Source organism: Pseudopodoces humilis, chromosome 11, assembly GCF_049639895.1.
Source record: "Pseudopodoces humilis isolate 2021_Gansu_Grassland_sample_001 chromosome 11, ASM4963989v1, whole genome shotgun sequence".
NCBI lineage: Eukaryota > Metazoa > Chordata > Aves > Passeriformes > Paridae > Pseudopodoces > Pseudopodoces humilis.
Window position 1 is genome coordinate 24,215,805 of NC_142210.1, and position 16,980 is coordinate 24,232,784.

At 55.8% G+C, this 16,980-nt stretch overlaps 1 protein-coding gene across 3 annotated transcripts in view; it reads right to left on the reverse strand.

The window, feature by feature from the left end:
* The window catches only part of KCNAB1 (potassium voltage-gated channel subfamily A regulatory beta subunit 1), a 56,611-nt gene extending 40,935 nt beyond the window's left edge, over positions 1 to 15,676 (reverse strand). The window contains exon 1 of one of the 3 annotated variants that reach the window (XM_005525138.3): positions 15,175 to 15,676. In XM_005525138.3, the coding sequence (XP_005525195.1) occupies positions 15,175 to 15,446 (272 nt within the window). In that variant the 5' untranslated portion in view covers positions 15,447 to 15,676. Of the gene's footprint in view, positions 1 to 325; positions 1,334 to 10,034; positions 10,144 to 15,174 lie in introns of those variants that run through there. The other 2 variants (XM_088061132.1, XM_088061130.1) reach the window with 2 other exon arrangements.
* Positions 15,677 to 16,980: the final 1,304 nt, after the last annotated feature.

The following is a 16,980-nucleotide window of genomic DNA, read 5'->3' on the forward strand; positions in this document are numbered from 1 at the left end:
AAGCATGCTTTGCTAATTGATTTTTCTGCTCATTAGCACCAATATTAGTTACATTGAACACTTAATAGGAACCATCTTAGCACCACTGGCACAAATTCACAACGTTGCATAGAATCTGCTCGAGCGAGTGGGTTTTTGGTATAAAATCCCAGATACATATCCCTGCAAAAACATAAACACCCCAAAGCTTCCCAGTTATGCCCAAGTTTAAAAATCTATTAATAACCCGAGCAGAGAGCTCCTCTGCGAAACCAGGTGCATCCAGGCAGGCAAAGTAAAGAGCTATTACACTGCAAGGGAACAAAGACCGAGACCGTGCCCATACCTATATTTCATGCCCGTTTGCTTTGCGGTGGATTCTTTTAATGAAATGTGATGCTGCGGGGTAAATGTCCCCAAACTGCGAGCGATAATAGCCACTGTCCGGAATTTTGCCCGGGCTGCATTCACTACGTTCGGGGTCGTGGTGTTCTGCTTGCTGATGAGCCTGTCTTCACCATTTCTCTTCAAGTTGTGGTCTGTGCAGGCGATGGACACTTGCATCGCGCCCGCGGTGCCCCGGCCGGGTGGCGGGCGGACCCCCGGCCCCGCAGGGGCTGCAGCTGCCCAGCACGGCCGGCAAAGCCCCGACCTGCGACTCCCCGAGCTCCGGGGGCTCCGGGAGAGCCTCGCTGCGTGCCCGCGGTGCCTCCGGCACAGGAACGCGAACTTGCCACGACAACGGCTCGGGGCTCACTCCGGGCTGTCGGCGGCGATGCTGCTGCTCAGGCAGAAGCATCCATCCAGTCAGGTGCTGCCGGAGCGCCGCTCCCTCATGGTGATCGCTCCGCAGCCGCTCTGTGTCTCTGCAGCCTCCCGGCCGCCGCTTTTAAATCACTGCGGGCATCCTGCGAGCGCTGGACCGCCAAGTGCTGAGCAGGCACAGCCGAGCCCCGTCCCTAAGGAGCGGCAGCATCCATCGGTGTGTCCTTCGCCCAGGCGCAGCAGCGCTACCTCCCACCCATGGCAGCCCGCCGAGCGCTGGCAGCGGCTCCGCAGCGGCCCCGGGATGCCCCCGCCAGAGCCTGCGGGAAGGATGGCGAGGATGGGCGGGATGCGATCCACCGGCCTCCTTTGTGCTCGGAGGGAAGGCAGGAGATTCAGGCAGATCCGCCCGGAAAAAATCGCTGCCGGCGTCGCTAAGAGAGGTCTTCTACAGCGGGCGGCAGTTCGGTGTTAAAATGGGTTAATTGTGGGGGAAAGGAAAAAGAAAAGAATTGGGGGGAGGGGGAGGCAAATCGCCGCGCTCCGGTGTGTTAAGGAGGGAGATAACACGTTTATCCCGTGTTCCTGGCACCCGGAGCCGCCGCCCGCAGCCCCCGGCTCGCAGCGGGGCCGGGGTTAATCCTGCCCCCCCAGCATCACCAGCAGAACGAGCCGCAGCGCAAAGGCTTTGAAGCAAAGGCATCCCCATCCCTGAGCAGAACAAGCCATCCCCATCCCGTCCCCATCCCTGAGCAGAACAAGCCATCCCCATCCCGTCCCCATCCCTGAGCAGAACAAGCCATCCCCATCCCGTCCCCATCCCTGAGCAGAACAAGCCATCCCCATCCCGTCCCCATCCCTGAGCAGAACAAGCCATCCCCATCCCGTCCCCATCCCATCCCCATCCCCACACCCGACTGTGCCCAGAGCCCGGCCCTGCCCTGCGCCGCCTCTCCCGGGGCTCTGGCTTGGGGCACCGCGGGGACCCCTGGGCTGAGGAGCTGCCCAGGCGGGGCTGAGAGGGTGACCAGCTTTGGAGGACCCCAGGACCCCCGTCTGTCACTGTCACCAGCAGAGCGGCCCTGGGGAGGGCAGTGGGTGGCCCTGGGTGCAGCCCCACAGCAGAGGGTGCCCGTGGGTGGCAGGGTCACCCGTGGTCCCTTTCCCACCCGGCACAGGCCACGGGAAATGGTCCAGAGTCCCTGTCCTACACCTGCCCTGGCTGTGGGGGGCTGGGGCACCTCCGGAGCTGCCGGTGCCCACTCCCCGCTCCCTGCCCGGCCCCAGACCCGGCCCTTGGGGCGGGAGCAGCTCCCAGGCTGGACCCCCCTGCAGTGACCGGCCCGAGGCACCCCGAGGTGGGGCGGCAGCGGTGGCAGAGCGAGCTGGGGGTGCTGGGGGGGATCACAGCCCGGTCTGAGCTCAGGGTGACAGAGCTTTGAGCCCTGCCCTGCGGCACACCATGGTCTGTCCCCCCTCCATCCTGCTGGGGATGTGAGAGCGGCTGTGGGGCAGCCATGGCCACCCAGCACCCCGGGACAGGGGACGAGCTTCTGCCGCAGCTCCTGTCCTGGTGGCCCATGAACAGGTACCCAGCGCATCCCTTTGAGGATGGAAAGCATTAAAACACAACAAAAACAGTTCCCCGGTGGTATTTTCCCAAAGAGGATTAACAGTTAATCACACAGCAGACCCACGGACTCCCAGCTGTGAGTGGTCTCCTTGGATCACCCTCAGGCAGGGATTTGTGGGGAGCAGGACCCCGGGAGAGTTCCCAGACCCCTCATCAGGGGTAGTGCAGACCACCAGCAAACCCAGCAGAGGGGGCATCGGGGGGCACAAGCCGTGGGGTCACTGACCCCAAGGTGCCCCTCACACCCAGGACATCCTCAGGGTCTCTTTGGGACTGGAGGATGCAGCTGGAGCGTTGCTGAGAGCCCAGGGCAGGACCTGGAAAATCCTGGAAAAACCTGGAAATATTCCCCTCTCTGACGGCCTCACGTCCCCTCACTGGGCTCAGGCATCCCCAGGTGTGTTTTACCTCTGTCCTGGACATCTCTGGAGAGCCCCCACTGCAGCCAGATCTGCCAAACGCAGAGAGCTGGTCCTGGGGATGAGCCCAGGTCACTGTCACCAGGTCCTGATCACCACCCCCATCACCAGGGCTGCCCTGAGGCACCAGGGGAGGCCCAGGCCAGGGGACAGAAAGGGACAGTCACCTTCTGCACTGGCACATCCCACAGAGCATCTTACCTCAAGCTGCTTAGCTTTGGAGGGGTTACAGTCTCTCCACAGAATATGTACTTAAATATGGGATTTATTTCATTTCCCCGAGCAAGATAATCACTTCTAGAGTAAAACGTTGGAGTAACATAATTCTGTATGATGAAAATCCTGAGCTTATAGAACAGGAGGTACGTGACAGCCCTGGCAGAGGACAGCCACGAGCCCGGGCTCCCTGTGACACCTCAGTGCCACCAAACCACGGTGACAAGATGCCCGGTGTCATTCCCCCTGAGCGAGACAACAACCGCTCATTAAACAACACCCTCATCAGGCAAATGAGCTTTCACTCAGCTGCTTGTGACCAGCCTGTGACCCCCCAGCCCTGGAGCCACTGCAGCCACCCCGGGGGACAAACCAAAAGCCACCAGAGCCGGGGCAGCGGGAGCTGCCTCTACACAAACACATCCCTGGCCCCAGAGCTGCCCCGAGCCCTGCAGGGACAGGAGGACACACACACACACAGCCAAACCTCCAAAGCCAAAAACGCTTCGTGCAGCCCCGGTGGGATCCCTGTGCAGGCTGGAAGGGGCCGTGGGGCAGGCACAGAGCAGGGGGCGAGGGAGGAGCCCTTCCCGGAGCTCCTGCAGGGACTCTGCTCCAGGGGCAGGCTGCAGCACGGCTCTGGCTGCAGCCAGAGGAGGAAAGATGCTTCTGCAGCCCGAAATATGAACATGAATCAAGGTCCTGCAGTCTGGGCTGCGTGAAACCTCGTGAGCTGCTGCAGCCCTGGCCCAGCACGGCCGGAGCTGAGCACGCTGATTGCTCCTTCCTTTTTTAAATTCCACCTCAGAGCGGAGCTCCTTCGAAATACGATGCCAAGTCTGGCTGGAGATTCTGCTTCTCGTGGCTGCAGCCAGAGGCTGTTTACCCTCCCTGCCATGGCAGGGCCTGGGGACTGGGTGGTCCAGCCACAGCAGCCTGTGATTCCAGCAATCCAGGTAATGATGCCAACCCAGCCTGTTTAAGCTCTTTATCTGGAATTCTTCCATGCCAAGAGAAAACAACAACTGAATTTTGCAGCAAAGCTGCAGCAGTGCCCGTGATGGAGGTGGTGGCTGCTCCATCCCTGGAAGTGCCCAAGGCCAGGCTGGACAGGGCTTGGAGCAGCCTGGGACAGTGGAAGGTGTCCCTGCCATGGCAGGGGTGGGATGAGATGGACAGTAAGGTCTCTTCCAACCCAGACCAGTCTGGGATTCTGTGATCAATGCCAGAAGCATTCCCTCTGCTCCCAGTGCCGGAGGGTCCTGCCCTCCCCGTGCCAGAGCAGCCCCAGGCCCAGGGAGATGCAGCAGGATGGAACAGTCAGCGCTTCCAGGCTGGAGACACATCAAAAATCTGGTTTCAGCCTTCCCAAAGAGAGGTTTAACCATGTTGGACACTCAGACAGGCGCTCAGCGAGCCTTTGCCTGCAATGCCCTTGGATGGAGCAGACCTCAGGAGACTGCCCAGGGAACGCTGCTGGCAGTGCCATGAGGCAGGATCCTTCTCCAGAGCCTGAACCCTCCCAGCTTTCCCACCCAAAAAAAGCCTTTCCTTATCCACCAGCCCAGAGCTGTCCACAGCCCCAGAGCCACATTCCCCAAACCCCAAACTGCAGGCAGCAGCCTCTCTCCAGGACCCGAGCAGGATCCCAAATCCCAGATTTCCAGCCTCCCACCGTAACTCTGCCTCAGGGCGCTCCCTCCTCATGTCCCAGTAACATTTTACTGGGCTGTAAGAGCTGTGAGGACAAGCCCAGCCTGTGTTCCGTGCCCAGAGCTGCTGGGGAACAGCTTTCCCGCTGGGATCCTCCTTCCTGGGGATTGTGGCAGCTCCTCACATCTCCTGAAACTGGGCTGATCCGGACACGGGTGAGATGAGCTGGGCAGGGGAGGCCGCTCCCAGCAGGGTTTCCCTGGGATTAATCCCAATTAAGAGCCAGGACGAGCCTCTCCAGCCCTTCAGAGGAGGGGTCCCATGGGCAGCAGCAGCTCCAGACCTGCTGGGGATTTGTATCTCTTTGGGGTGCAGCTGAAGCCAGGAATGGCTCTTTTTGATAACGCTGCTGGAAGCTGCGCGAGGAAATGAGCCGCAGAACAAAAGCTCGGCGCTTATCGAGCCCACAGCCATCACATTTCCGCTGGTTTCACATCAAAAACTCCATTTGCATTTGTAATTGCACTTGAGGAAAACTGATCAAAATTGCCATTAAATGGATTTTAGTTAAAAGGCGTCGTTCTGGCAGGTTTTGAGCCAGGCTGGGGGCAGTGGCTCCAGGCTGGGGTTCCTCTGATGCCACATGAGTTGTGCCATCCCCCAGGACCAGCGGCAGCTCCGAGGGCTCCATCACCTGGAATGGACCAAAGCTGGGAGTGAGACAGCTCCGAGCCACTGCTCTGCCAGCACGGGGCTAAGGCTGGGCTGGGATAAATCCAGCACCACAGCAGCTGGGGCTGCCCCTGGATCCCTGGAAACATCCCAGGCCAGGCTGGACACTGGGGTTTGGAGCAGCCTGGGACAGTGGGAGGTGTCCCTGGAGGGGCTCAAAGGTCCCTCCCATCCCAAACCAGGCTGGGATCCTGTGCTGCTCCAAATTCTTGCACTAATTCCCATCCAATCCCCAACCCCTGGGTGTCCAAGCCCCACCTGGGTGTGGGAGCACCCCCAGCCCCAAGGGAGCCCCGAGGAGCTGTGCACGGGCAACATGAAATAAATCATCTGTGACACAACAGGAAAGAATCCACGCTGGGACCCAGCCCGGAGCTCATCAGGCGCCCAATCCAATTAACTGGCCACTCGTCCCCGGGGAGAGAACACCCCCCCCACGGTGCCTGTTGCCCATTAGCTGCTGGATCCCTGCTCCAAAGCAGGTAATTTAATTTTTCCATGCTATCTATTCCATTTCTCAGCTGACTGCAAGCCAGAGCCTCACATGAGGGGCTCCAGAAGTCACCATTAAATTAATGTACCGTGCTACACTGAGCACTTAACAGTCTTTAAGGTCCTTTCCAGCCCAAGCCACTCTGTGATTAAATATGATTAAAACACTTTGAGCTGCACGAAGCTCCACCACCCAGTACAAGAGGGTTTTCTGTTTTATTCCCCCTGGGAGCCCCTGACATGGTGTGCAGTCACTGAGCCTCCATCCCAGAGCAGAGGAGCATCCCCAGCAGCAGCAGCAGCACCCTCAGGGCTCTTGTGCCAAGAAATGATTCTCCCTTCTGCCATACTCGTGTTCTACACCCTGCACACACAAAATGCAGATTTTCCCCGTGTGCTCCGCATCACCTGGTGGATAAATGTATTCCAAATAAAGCTCAGCCCAAGCTGTGTTCTCCCAGCTTGGCTGTGCTTGTTGAATAGTAGATTTTAGGCAATTATGAGCATTGCTGTGTTATCCACACGCGTCAAATCTCACCCGAGCATTACTTGTAACAGCTTAGAGCTCTAAATTAACTTGTGTGGAGGAACTCTGCTGAGGTGCTGGGGCAGGATGTGGGCAGCAAACTCACAGCTCCGAGCTGCCCTGCTCTGGGACACGCTGGAGCACACAGGGAGCAGCGACAGAGCAGGAACTTCTGATTCTTTGAGATTAACTGGCAGAGGCTCACACGAGCTCCAGCAGACTGTGCTGTTTGGGAAGCTCTTTCCCAATGAAAACCCCTTCAGAAAGCTTCCCCCTCTCCTGGGAAGCCTCAGTTGTCACCTCCTACGGCCGATGGAGGGACTTGGCCCCTCTGTGAGCAGCTCAGCGAAAGCCAAGTGTCTCCAGCAGTCATTATCTTATATAAGTCACCACTGCATAATAAGCACTATTAAAAATATCACCTTCCCAAATAGCATTTTTCAAAGAAGAATTGTAAGTCTTCTCCTGAGAGTCTCTCTTTCAGCTGCAGCAGCATTTCTGATTATTAACGTGAGTGACACAGGGTACAAATCCCGTCAGCTGCACCCAGCAGAGCTGGCACACAGAGCCTGCTCCCGAGGGAAACCCTTCACCCTGACCAGCAGCCCAAAAGAATGAGGCACCTGCTGGAACTAATCACGGAGGAGAATCAGCACATCACCCAGGATCCAGCAGATTACCGGGGAACCATCCTCAGCCCCACTCATTTTAATGGATCCTTTTCCCACTGCCAGGCTCCTCTCCGGGGGAGGGATCTGCAAAACCCGCTGTGTCAGCACCTCCTCTGCCTCTCAGTTACCAGCCCACTCTGCTGGTGAAAAATCAGCATTTTGGGACCTCTGGAATCTGTTTTTCACCTGAGCAGGTGCAGGCACAGCGCTCTGCTGCCGGGCAGGAGCAGTTCTGCCGTCACTCTTTAGCTCCCCAAATTTCCTCTGCTCTTTTCACTTCCACAATTCTCTGCAAAGGCTTTTAACAAATTTTTTTTTTGGCCCACGAGGCAAGAACACTGTGTCATGGAATGGTTTGGGCTGGAAGGGACCTTAAAGCCCTTGCAGTGTCCCCCTGCCATGGCAGGGACACCTCCCACTGTCCCAGGTGTTCCCAGCCCTGTCCAGCCTGGCCTGGGACACTGCCAGGGATCCAGGGACAATGGCATTTTAGAAAATCAAGTGCAAGGCACTGTCAGGTCTTCAGGTGACCTCCAGCCACTGCCAAGCACTTCCAAGCCAAGGATTTCTGCATTTCCCAGGCCAGTGCTGGCCGGGCAAGTAGTCCCTGATCTCTGGGCACATCCCAAACATTGAACAACCACTTTTGCACTGGAAAGGCGCCCATTTAATTAACAAAAAGATTTGCAAGAGGATCATTACTTACTGCCAAATGCATAACCGCTCATTAGGCCCTCGGGGGAAATGAATAATTACTCCTGCAATCTACAGATTGTGTCTTTTTCTGCAGTGAGGATTCATCTCCCCAGCTGGGGTGGGCTGGAGAACTCTCAGCCCAGCAGCAGCTGGACCATGGGGAGCAGCTCCCCCAACAGCCTCAGTGCCCCTGGACTCTCCAAGGATCCCTGAGCTCTCCACAAAGACCTCTGGAAAAAGCAGCAACGGTGCCCTTGGAATGATGGAAACACCGTGCTGGCTTCTGGAGCTCTTCTGGCACAGGGGTGAAGCCAGCAACTATGGAAATGCACTGAAAACAAGGAAGAAAAGGCTTATCAGGCAGTCACAGGGCTGCACAGGGGGGTTATCCATGGAAGAGCTGCCTTTCATCCAACCTCCCCCTCCCCAGCTGCCCACAGCCCCTCCACACCACGGGCAGAGGCACAAACAGAGAGGTGCTCAACACAGAGCCCTACAAACATCTCAGCTGAGTGTTTTCACCGGCCTGGGCTGTAAAAAACCAAGTTGTGGTTCACAGATGTGTCAGAGGGCAGCCCCACCGAGCTGTACCTGAGCCTGGGGACACGGGACCCGCTCTGCCCTGGCCCTGAGCCCTGCCACAGCCTGCATTTATCTCCGTGCCTAAAGGAGACAGCCTTGAAATAAACCTGCAAGCCACGGGAGGAGGTTTTGCTCCCAAATTCGCTCCCTGCTCAGCATCTTGTGTCGGTGCAGTATCCGGCAGCATCCCTTTCTCAGCAGATCCCAAAGTCAGCCCAAAGACTCCGGATAAAACCTCTTTTAACCGGGAGCACGTGGGCTGAGTTTCATCCCAGACTGCAGCCTCCAAACCTGTCTATAAATACAGCCAGGAATATCCCAAACTCTGCCACAGGAGCAGCAGCTGTGGGGGAAAAGCAGCAAAAGTGCAAATTCCTGCTGGGCAGGGGCCGGAGCAGCCGGGGGTGGGCTGGCATTTACCGATGGGGAGGGGAAAATCTGCTTTGTTTTCCCCACAAAACCGAGCACCCACAGCATGGGAACTTCCCACAGAAAGGTGGGAATTACCCTGGAAGCAGCAGCACACGGAGCCTGGCTGTGCTCTGTGAGGACTTTAGGGAATCACCATGGAATGGTTTGGCTTGGGAGGGACCTTAAAGCTCATCCATGGGCAGGGAGAGGATCCTGCAAAAATCACACAAAATCCAAGGAACTGAAATCATCGGGAAGAAGGCCAGACATGGGGAAGTGTCCTGGCACCACTGTACCAGGGAGCTGCTGTGGAGTTTGCACAGACTAAAAAACACTAAAAAACCACTGACACTGACTATTAACAAAAGGACACAGCTGGACACAGCTCTATGGATCAATCTGCACAGGAAATAGGGAAAACATTAAGGCTGTAAGGTATATCCCAATAAATATAATGCAGCAGCACTCAGGACAGAGCAGATGAGGACAGGATTACAGAGCAGGATTACAGGACCCCATCAAGAGCCTTCCTATATTTTGCCATTTAAAGATTACGTATTTTAAAGCTTCAATGCACAAAATGGGCCTCACTAAGGAAGCCTGGAAGAGCAGTCATGGCAAAGGGATCGTTCCCAAATTCCCTTTTTCTGGGGTGGCTCTGCAGGGGTGTAAGGGGGGCTTTTCTTGCTTAGGGTGAAATCCCCCCTTGGTGTTCAACACCTTGGATGGGCCTGGCTGATCCCTGATAACATCTTCAACCTGCTGGAGCTTCCAGCACCCACACACCCTCCCGTGCCAGGGAGCTCCCCAGTTCCACTACAAGGGCCTGGGAAAGGAATTCCTGAGCTCAAACCCATTGTACAAAACGTCCTTTGCTCCCCCCTGCCCCAGCTCCTGCCATGTGGGAGACGGTGAGTGACTGGCTACAGGCTGCTCCTGATTTAAACACATCTGTAATCCCTGTCCATCATCTTTTCCCTAAGCCAAAAGCCTGTTTAATCGCCTGGGGCAGGGACAATCCCATCCCTCGGACCCCTCTGCTTGCCCAGGTTGCTGAATCCACTGGAAATGGCCAAAGGTTTGGGTGTCAGCTCCTCACAGTTCCCATTTCAACCAGGAAAGGGAGAAGGGAAAAGAGGGAAAATGGGGAAGGAGAAAGGGAAAAGGAGTAAGGAAAAGGAACATCCTACAAAGGGCTGCCTGCTGGCCAATCTCTGCATGAAAGTTTCACAATTCCCAGGTTTTAGTTTGTTGCTCACCCAAGAAAAGCAGCAGGAAGAGGACAGGGCTCTCTGTGTGGGATGCAGGAGCTCAGGGGGTTCTGCAGGACACCCCAAGCCGAGTGAGATGGGTTTGCCAGGGAGTTCTGTGCTCTGGGAAGAATTCTCCCTCCTGGAACAGAACCTCAGCTAACATAAAATAGATAAAAGAGGAATGCAGAGCCCAGCCCAGCTGCAGCGTGGGTTAATCCAGCAGCGCCTCGGGACTCCGTGACCTCCATAAATACTTTCCACCCCAACATTTGCCAGCAGCATGTTTTGCAAGAGCTGCCTGGGTGCTCTTGCAGACACATCTACTCCTATAAGATTTCCCCCCCAGGCCCTCGGAGCGCAGCTGCCTGAGCTCCCAGAGCCTGCTGGAATTAGGCAGGAGCAGAACACTGGGAGCTTTCACAGCCAGAGCCCAGCAAAGTGTGCAGGAAAGGAGCTGTGCCATGAACACCTCCTTGGAGAACACCAAATTTGCTTTGTAAATGGTGTTTCATCTGAGAGAAATTCTGCTGTCATCAGAAACGAGCCAGGCTCACGCTCTGCTGCTCTTTGGGGTGTTCTGCAGCAGCTGAACTGTGCTGCACTGGCTGAAGCAATGAAAGGGAAAAGAACTGATCAGCCTGTAAATGAACCAGCTTACAAGTGTTTAGTAAGTGTTTCTTTTCACAATTCATTACTTCTCACGAGTAATTGAATAAATCTTAATAAAAAAGGAGGTTCTACTGTGCTGGCTGTTCTGGACCCATGGAGAGCTGAAGAAACATCCTGGAGGCAGAGGAAGAAAGAGAAAATGTCCAAGCTCAAAGTCAGATAGAAGAGTCCCTGTACCTCTGGAAGAGAAAATCCCCTTTGGAAGCAGCAGGTGGGGAGTGCAGGAGCATCCCTGCCCTCAGCAGAGCCCTCTGCCCAGCCCCTCTCCCACAGGATAAATCTCTGGAAATGTGGGAAGCGCAGTAAGTTACAGCTGCTTCTGTCAGCTGTGAAAAATGTACACACTTAAAATGGAGCAGAGGCTCGAATCCATCAGCTTCACCAGAAATTAAGCACATGCTTTATTTCCCCATGAGTGATGGCTCTGCTGAACGAGGGATGCTCCACTCACTGAGCCAAGGAACAGAGGTGGCTGAAGGTGTGTGCAGGGGGCTCCTGCAGCCACAGCCCAGTCCCACAGCCTCTCATTAATTACATTTTTCTATGGCTTTGAAACTCCCTCTCCATCCATATCCTACAGAAATCTTCTCCCCAAGCTCTTGGCAGGTTTCTCCCCTGGGCTGGGCACGTTCTGGTGCAGCAGAACACAGAGATGAACATTGCTGTCAGCTTTTGGGCGCTGCCTTTTGGGCTCATCAGGGTCAGGATGTGTCCATGGACCAGGGCTTGTGCAGGACAATCTGTGGAGGACACTTCAAACAGGGCTCAGCCCTTCCTGGGAGCACTGTGAGCCCACCCCTGTGCTCCTCAGTGAGGACACGAGCTCTAAGTCATGTCTGCATGGACCAACAGCATGGGAAGTGCAGAATTAGAGAGAAACAAGATAAATGGGGATTTTCCTGTCCTGAAAAGGACACCAACCTTTTCCAACATACCTGCAATGTGGGATTAGGACCTTCAGAAGGAGCAGAGGGATTTCTCATCAAAGGGTGGCGAGTTTCCAGCCCCAGTGGGTGAGAGGATCTCACTCAGGGACAGCAGTGCTCCTGCCAGCCCGGGGATCACTCCTGCCACAGCTCCACTCCTGGGATGCCTTGGGACACTCTCCCATTTCATCCCCCCAGCACTGGGGGCTCAGTTCCCCTTCTCTAACCCCAGCTTGCTCTGAGGGTGCCCAGCTGGCCCAGCAGCACGGTGGCACAAAGGTCTTTGCCATTTCTCCTGGTCCCTGGACATTGTCCCCAAATTTCCCCACCCAGCTGGGACACAAGGTGCTGGAGCCAGAAAAATACCAGTCATGGGGTCTTATTTCAATTTTAAGCTCAGACCAGCCATGGGCAAAGATCAACCTCTTGGGAAAGCAAAATGTTTCAAAGAAAATTTGCTTTTCTTAGAAGCAGAGAGAACTTGTAGGCTTTCCATACAGGATGTCATCCTTTTAAAGGGAACCTCTTTGGAAGCGAAGCACAAGGACAATTGCTGGAGTAAGCCCACCAATGTCTCTCCACCCAGCATCCCAGTCCCGGGCTGTTCCAGCTCCCCTTCCCCTGGACACCCTTCCAAACCCAACATTCACATATTTCCCATCCTGAACCCAGCCAGGTTTCTGTGCTCTCACTCCATGTGCTCCACGAGCAGGGTGAGGGTCTCAGGGTTCAGGACCTGAGCTGGAAAATTCAGTGTGATTTTCCCTGTCCTGGAAGTGCTCCAGGCCATGCTGGACGGGGCTTGGAGCACTGTTCCAGTGGAAGGTGTCCCTGCCCATGGCAGGGGTGGGATGGGATGGACTTTCACCCTTCCAACCCAGACCATCCCACGATTCTGTGACTGGAAGAGAAAGACCCAGCTGAGAGTTTCAAGAACAGGTCACACGCATTCAGCCTCACTCCAAGGGGCTGGGGCTCCTCTCCCAGACATTCTCTGTGTCCCTACAACCTGTCCCTTTTGCTCCATGCCCAGGAGGGATTTTGGCTGAGATCAGTGATCTGGTTTTGCCCCTGGTCTGGCACTCTGGGGGATGAGGGCTGAGGGTGGGAATAGAGCTCTGACCCCATTTCCCAGGCCTTATATTTAGATAATAAGAAATATTTGCTTGGGACTCAATCCAAGGCAAATAAACATAAACCAAATACTCTCACAGGGTCTATTTCAGGCCCTGGGCTGGCTGGATGAACTCTGCAGGCATCTCTTGTTTTGTCACAGCTCTCATGGCTGGGGTTACCTGCTCTGGGAACTTCCCTGGCATCTGCAGCCTCCTGGGCTGTGCCAATCCACGTGAATTAAATGATGATGTTAACACTGATTTCACACTGCTGAACAGCAAACAGAGAGAGGTTCTGGTTCATAGACTCACAGAATGGTTTGGATTGGAAAGGACATCAAAGACCATCTTATTCCAAAGTCCCCTGCCATGGGAAGGGACACCTTCCACTACCCCAGGTTGCCCAAGCCTGTCCAACCTGGCCTTGAACGGTGCAGGGATGGATTTTATGGTCTTGATCCCTGCAGCACCCAGAAGGGCCACAGTGACCTTTTCTGGCCACAGTAAACAATCCTGCCAAGGTCTGGTTCATGACACTGAGGCAGATGTCTGAGACTCTTCTATTTTAAAAACTCACCCCATTTCAGCCCCAAATACATTAGAAAAATAAGTTAAATAATCAAGTGATGGATGTATCATGAACTCAACTAATCCTTAAATCTTTCAAAGCAGATAAAGAAAGACTGATCCCAACCCCAGAATATATTTGAAAAGCTCATAATTCAATGTCACAGAGGGGAGTTTGGCAGGAGCAGTGGGATTACCCCGTTATTCCTCTTGTGTGACTGTCACATCAGAGCGTGGGTGGCCCTGGGTGGCCTGGGCAGGGTCCTGCCCAAGGATGGGGGTCCTGTTCTCCCAGTGCTGATCCCAAGGGGGGTGCAGGGGGGTTCAACCCAGCTCTCTGCAGCCCTGGGACACTCAAGGGAGGGCAGCTGAGGTGTCCCAGGTCTGTCCCTGCCCTGTCCCGAGGCTGCTCCTCATAGGGACCATCATTTCCTCCCTGCAGTGTAGCTCCAGGGCTGTACCTGTGATCTCTGCTGCAGCTGCCCTTGGTTTTACCTCTGCCAGCCCCAGCTCATCTCCAATGCAAGGTGGGCCAGCTCTAAGAAATACTTCTACAAGCTTCCCTGAGTTTTTTGGACACAAGGTTTTTGCTGGAGGATCAGGGTTTGTGTGGATCAGCATCTTTAGAAAGTTACTTCTCCCAAAAGTTATTCCCCAGCACTTTGTTTTTAGGGTGCAGTTTGAGCCCCTGGGTGCCAACCACAGGCACCAGAGCCGGGATCTGCCCCCTCAGACCCCTCGGGCTCCCTTCAGGTGCTTGTGAACATTCCTGCATTAATACCCACTTGATCCCTTTTACTTCCTTTTCCTTTCACTCATCCTACTCCTAATTTTTATTGCCGTGACATTCTAATTTATTTCTTATCCAAGCACATCTGCAAGAGCTCGGTTTGTGCAGGGCACTGCAGGCATCCCCACCCTGCCTGGGATTAGGGAAGATCTCGGCCGGTTCTCAGCCGGAATCCCGGCTGCTACCGAAGTGAGGTGGAGGAAAACCCTGGGAGAGGTGAAGGAAAGCCCAGGAGAGGTGAAGGAAAGCCCAGGAGGGGTGAAGGAAAGCCCAGGAGAGGTGAAGGAAAGCCCAGGAGGGGTGGAGGAAAGCCCAGGAGAGGTGAAGGAAAGCCCAGGAGGGGTGGAGGAAAGCCCAGGAGGGGTGAAGGAAAGCCCAGGAGGGGTGAAGGAAAGCCCAGGAGGGGTGAAGGAAAGCCCAGGAGGGGTGGAGGAAAGCCCAGGAGGGGTGAAGGAAAGCCCAGGAGGGGTGAAGGAAAGCCCAGGAGGGGTGGAGGAGCGCTCCTGTCCCTCCCAGCCGGTCCCAGCGCTGCCCGGAGGCGCTCCCGGCTCTGGGACACATCAGCTTCTGCCGAGGTTCCGATTTCACTGAGGGTCTGACCCCGCACGGGACATTAGAGACTCGCACGTCTAATTTCCACTAATACCAAGATCCCCTTATATTTTTTTAAAGGAGCAAGATCAGATTCTGGAGGCTGCGACATTTAAGAGCGATGGGACGAGAGATGCAGCGAGTGCCGGTTTCCCTGCCGGGGCTGTTCCCGGCCAGGGAGGGGACACGGGGACCCTCCTGCCACCCACACTGTCCCTGCTCGACAGCAGCCACTTTTCAACTCTATTCGAACAAAACCACAGCGGCTCGGGCAAAGGAGAAACAAAGCTCAGCAAGCACAGCTTGGCTGGGGAAGTTAGGGGAATCGAGAGACAAGTTTGCAGGATATTCAGCTCTGTAGAGCACGAGTAACCACAAAAATCAGACTTCCAAAGCCGAAGAGCTTTCTGTTCTTATTCCTACGGCTACGGTGGTTATCGCTGCCGCTGCTGCTGTGATTAGTGTCCCGGGAGGAGCAGGGCACGTACCTGTGGGGCATGCCGGTGGTGTAGGCGATGGTGAACTCGTGGGACAGCTCGCACAGCCGCAGGTACCAGTTCATCTCCAGCTCCCGCAGCAGCGCCAGGCGCCGGGCTCGCTGCTGGGGCTGCCCTGCCCGAGCCCGGCCCTCCTTGCTGCTCTCGGCCGAGCTCTTCAGGGCTCTGTCCCTGCTGCCCAGGGACAGCACCGACTGCTTCCTCAGCTTCAGGGACTCATCGGAGCTCTTCCCCCCCACGGTCCCGGTGCGTGCCGCCAGCATTTCGCCTCCTGCCTCGGTGCCCTCAAATCATGAGAGCGATTTCAGAGCTCTCCTTCTCCCTCTATAACCCCACGGCGGCCACAGAGCTGTAATTAGAGACGTGGCTGCGGGGCTTAACCAGAAAGAAGAGCTGCGACCTTCTCATGGAAACATCTGTAGCGGCTCCGGGGCCCCTGCACGGACCGGGGCTTTCTCTGGAACCTTCTGGAAAAGCCGTCCGGCTCCCCAGCTCCGTAAACATCGGAGGTGAAGTCACACGTGTCACCTTGAGGGCGAACCCTCGCCCACGTGGGCTGGCCCGGGCAAATTGCAGCCCGGAGCATCCCCGTGCCCATCGCTTCCCTCCTCCTCCTCCTCCTCCTCCTCCTCCTCCTCCTCCTCCTGCTGCAGCTCCTCGGGTGGCCCCATCCGGCAGGAACTTCCATCCTCCGAGGGATCTGCAGGAATTTGGGGATTTGGTCACCCTTAGGATGAGAGCGAAGTTCCGAGCGCTCCCGGGAGAACGGTGTTTGGAAGATGTATGGAAGGGCAGAGAGCGGAATGGCATTAATTCCCCTCTCCGGTCTGAAATGTAAAAGCTGATACAGAGATTACAGCTCTAATCACAGCAGCCACTTTGGGAGCACGGGCACAGCCGTGTGCCGGGAGAGCCGCCGCACAAAACCCCGCAAAGACGGTGGGATTTGAAAGCCATTGCCTCAAAAGCACCGTAATGACCCCAAAGCAGAGCCGGCACCCCCCGTGCCCCGCGGGCTGTCCCGGGGGTCGCGGCTGGATGGAAGGATCCCCGGGATGGGGGTGAAGGGGGCTCGGGGGCTCTGGTGCACTGTCCCACCCCCAGCAGCTCTGGCACCAGCTCGGGGCGCTTCTCCCACCTGAACCTTGCAGATCCCCGAGGCTGGAAGCTCCCCCAGCCTCTTCCCAACATCCATCCCAAGGCTCCCAGGCTCCAGGCTGGGCCCGCTGGCCCTGCCTTACCCCCCAGAGCCCCCCAGGAGGGTTTGGATCCCCCCTTCCCTCTCAGCCAGGTGGGAGCAGCCAGGCTCTCGGCACCCCCGGGAGCCCCCGAGCCAGAGCTGGCTCCCAGGACAAAACAAACCCTTTTTGGCTGCTTTTCCAAAATGCAGTTCCATCACATTTTGGAATAAATCCTACAAAATTTACCTCCAACAAGAACTGCTGCTGTCCAACCAATTGAGCAGAGGACACTAAAATATTCACTGGAAGCTTTGCAAAACTCTGGAAAAATGACTCAAACTTTGAGCTGTTAAAGCATTCTAGTTCTGTGCCTGGTCTAATGTGTTTATCCTTAAAGTGCTCCAGAGGATGGAGAAGGTTTCCAGCAGCTCCAGAAGCCTTTAAACCAGTCCTGAACAGGGAAGCAACACCCACTTACATTACAGGGACATGGGCTGGAGCCTCAGAACGTCCTTCAGGTCCTTCCAAGTGGAAGCTGCTCATCAAAAGTCAAATAAAGCTCTCAGAGGGCTGCCCCAAAGGCACACGGGGCTTCCTCAGCCCGACGTGTTTCTGA